This window comes from Galeopterus variegatus, unplaced genomic scaffold (assembly GCF_000696425.1).
Source record: "Galeopterus variegatus unplaced genomic scaffold, G_variegatus-3.0.2 Scaffold12925, whole genome shotgun sequence".
Taxonomy (NCBI): Eukaryota; Metazoa; Chordata; class Mammalia; order Dermoptera; family Cynocephalidae; genus Galeopterus; species Galeopterus variegatus.
The window spans coordinates 20169-23020 of record NW_007739036.1 but is presented as its reverse complement, the minus strand read 5'-3'; the positions used below and the strand labels follow the sequence as shown (position 1 = coordinate 23020).

The following is a 2852-nucleotide window of genomic DNA, read 5'->3' as shown; positions in this document are numbered from 1 at the left end:
GCACTCCCCGCAGAACACATCTGGTCTCTTCAGGCCAACTCCAGCCACCACAATGCTACTGCAGCCAGAGGTGCGGGCTGGGTCCGGCTGGGTCACTTGGCAAACCCCTTTGCCGTGGGGCTTACTCCTCACCATTCAGGCTTTTCTTTGATGATTACTTCATCTGCCATCTTTTTTCTGGATTCTTAAATTTGGGTGGCATTCCTGGTAGGTAAAAGTGGAGGTGTGAGAAGATGGCCAGATCCTTTGGGAATAGTTCATGAGAAAGATCATGATAACGAAGAATCAGCTATTCCCTGCTCCAAGTGTGGGCTCCTGTCACCCACCAAGTCCTTCTAAACCCCCAGGTCTCAGGATCCCATAGCGCTTCTAAGTGCCACATGCACGCTCGGGTCCCCCCAACCCACTTCCATGTTCCTGAGAGATGTGTGAACACAAGCACACAAAACAAGGACCTATGTTGCCTCCTAAGGCATTCAGGGGCAAGGTTCCCAGATGCAGGAAGCCCCCTAATCTAAAGCAAATGTTCTGGAGCCCTGGAGGGCAGCATGCCGGGGTGTGGGCCAGAGCCTCGGCCCTGACATGTGCTGCGTGTTAGTAAATGCTTCTAATTCCTTCTAGACAAAAGCTTTGATTGATAAGCTCCAAAAGCTTGTGTCATCAGAAGGCAGATTTAAGAATCTCAGAGAAGCTCTGAAAAAGTAAGTGTGTGTCATTTTGTCACTGTTATTTTTTAAACTGTAGACCCGTACTGGGGAGGCGTTCACATGCCACACCCAGCCAGAGCAGGAGGTCTGTCTGTCTGTCTGTCCCTCTGTCTACCCTCAAGACCCCTAGACTGCCTGGACCCCAGGGGAGGGTCAGCTTTGTCCTCCATTGTCTGCCAAAGAAATTCCAGGGTGTGGTGGCATGGCCCGGGAGAAGCACGGGAAGAACGTTGGAATCCCCGGAAGCATAGTAGCTGGGATGGTGATGATGGTGGTGCCAGATTCCTTGTTTCTAACATACACTTTTTTTTTTTTTAACATTTTAATCATTCTGACATCAGGATATCTTAAGGTCAATGTGTTTATTTACTGTGATCATGTTTTCTTATTCTCTTGAGAATTAGTCTTCAAAACAAGAGTGCGTTTTATAGACAATGGCATCCTGGAATCAAAGAAATAGTCTCCCCACAGTGGCACCTTACAGCTTGCAAAGTGCTTCCCCAGCCAGCCTGCATTATCCGGGTGGGCACTGCCTCTGAGGCAGGGCTCCCAACGTCAGCGCTTTCGTCAGTCTGACCAGGGTGATCCGTGTTGCACGGGGCTATCTTGCACAGTGCAGGACCTTAGCAGCATCCCTGGCCTATACTTCCGAGATGCCAGTGGCACTCTCTCAGTTGTGACAGTCAAAAACGTCTCCAAACATTTCCAAATGTCCCCTGGGGGTCAAATTCATCCCCCTTGAGAACCACCACCATAATGCCCATCCTGGTTTTCCAGACAAAGAAACTGAGGTGCTAGTGGCTGGCCCACAGATACGTGCAGCCCAGGCTGTCCTCCAGGGCCAGTGCCCCGAGGTCTGCCTCGGGCTGCCGCAGAGGTTCTGGGCGAGCTTCCCCAGGGAAGCAGTGACTCAGCCCGTTTGAACAGGCTGTGGCCACACACGCACGTGAAGTATGGGGTCTGTCTCATCCCTCCACTGGATGCCTACTCTGGGTTTCTGCACCAGGCTCTGCCCTCTTTTCTTTGCCTCAATGCCCCTTTCGCTCCTTGCCTGAGTAGCTACTTACAGGACCTTGGAGAGACCCTGGGAGACCACAAGGGTCCTGGCTCCCTATAGAGCCCAAGAAGCCTCTCCTCCCTTCCCTAAGGGATCACGAGATCACTGCCCATGTGGAACCCACCAGAGTTCACCACTCCCGGAACCTGCCAAGGGGGCCAGTCAACCCTCCAGCCCCTGACGGTGGCATTGACCCTCTGCTCCCCCCTCCGCCAGCCTGGTCTGCCTCCGCGCCTTGTTTTCCTCCTGCCGTTCTTGGTCTGTCCTTCGCCAGCTCCGTGTGCCATCGCCTTGACCATCTCCACTTTATTTGTGTCCTCAGACAGATGTTCCACCCATCTGTGCTGTCCGGCCGTCTCTCTTCCGCCCGGGCTCCCCAGAGCCCCTGTGGACTGTGCTTGTGGGGCGCTGCCCCCCGTGCATTCACCAACCTGTCCGTCCGCCTCCTTCACATGGCTTCCTCGTCCGCCGCCGCCACCACCGCCGCCTCCACTGCCTCCGTGGTCCCCCATTCTGTCTGAGTCCCCATCCTGATTGTCTTCCCTCTTTCAGGTCACCCATGGGCCTGTGTAAGTGCCTCTCCCAGACTCCTCTGCCCCCGGTAGAACAGGGCAGAGGTGGCCGTCGGGCGTTCTGGGAGCTAAGACCTTTATGCAAATAGGTCTGGCCTCACAGAGACTAGGGGAAGCCATGCAGAGGAAGGAGGGAGGAAGGGAGCCTGGGGCAAGCTCCTCCTGCACTTTCTCCTGGGGCCTAAGGTGTCACATAAAGTGATGTTGCATGAACATGGGGGTCTGTTTCACCAGGCAGAGGACAATGGGCAGAAGAAAGGAGGTGGCAGAGGGCTGGCGTAGCTGGTGACCCACCCAAACAAGGAGCCCTGCGATGGACCTCATCATGTGGGTCCTCGGCCCCATTCATACATCCTGAGAATCTTTTTCAGCCTATCATTAAATTATCGAGTCTTGAGCCAGCCCCCAGGCTGGAGAATGTTTTTCCCAGCCAAGACTTCACCCCCAAATCCTGCGTCGCATCTTCACAGCCACTCTCTTAAATATCCCCTGGCCCACCTACAGCCCTTGCCATGT

At 54.4% G+C, this 2852-nt stretch overlaps 2 protein-coding genes across 2 annotated transcripts in view; one reads left to right on the top strand and one right to left on the bottom strand.

Moving 5' to 3' along the window:
* LOC103581377 (ras-specific guanine nucleotide-releasing factor 1) overlaps positions 1–2852 on the top strand; it is a gene marked incomplete at its 5' end in the record, with an annotated part of 27014 nt that overhangs the window by 15562 nt on the left and 8600 nt on the right. The window contains one exon of the mRNA XM_008563225.1: positions 622–701. Within this exon, the coding sequence (XP_008561447.1) occupies positions 622–701 (80 nt within the window). The remainder of the gene's footprint in view (positions 1–621; positions 702–2852) is intronic.
* LOC103581376 (RNA-binding protein cabeza-like) lies at positions 710–2563 on the bottom strand. Its single transcript, XM_008563224.1, is given in 2 exon segments — positions 710–2180; positions 2182–2563. Coding segments are annotated over 2 exon segments (381 nt in total). The 5' UTR covers positions 2277–2563; the 3' UTR covers positions 710–1894.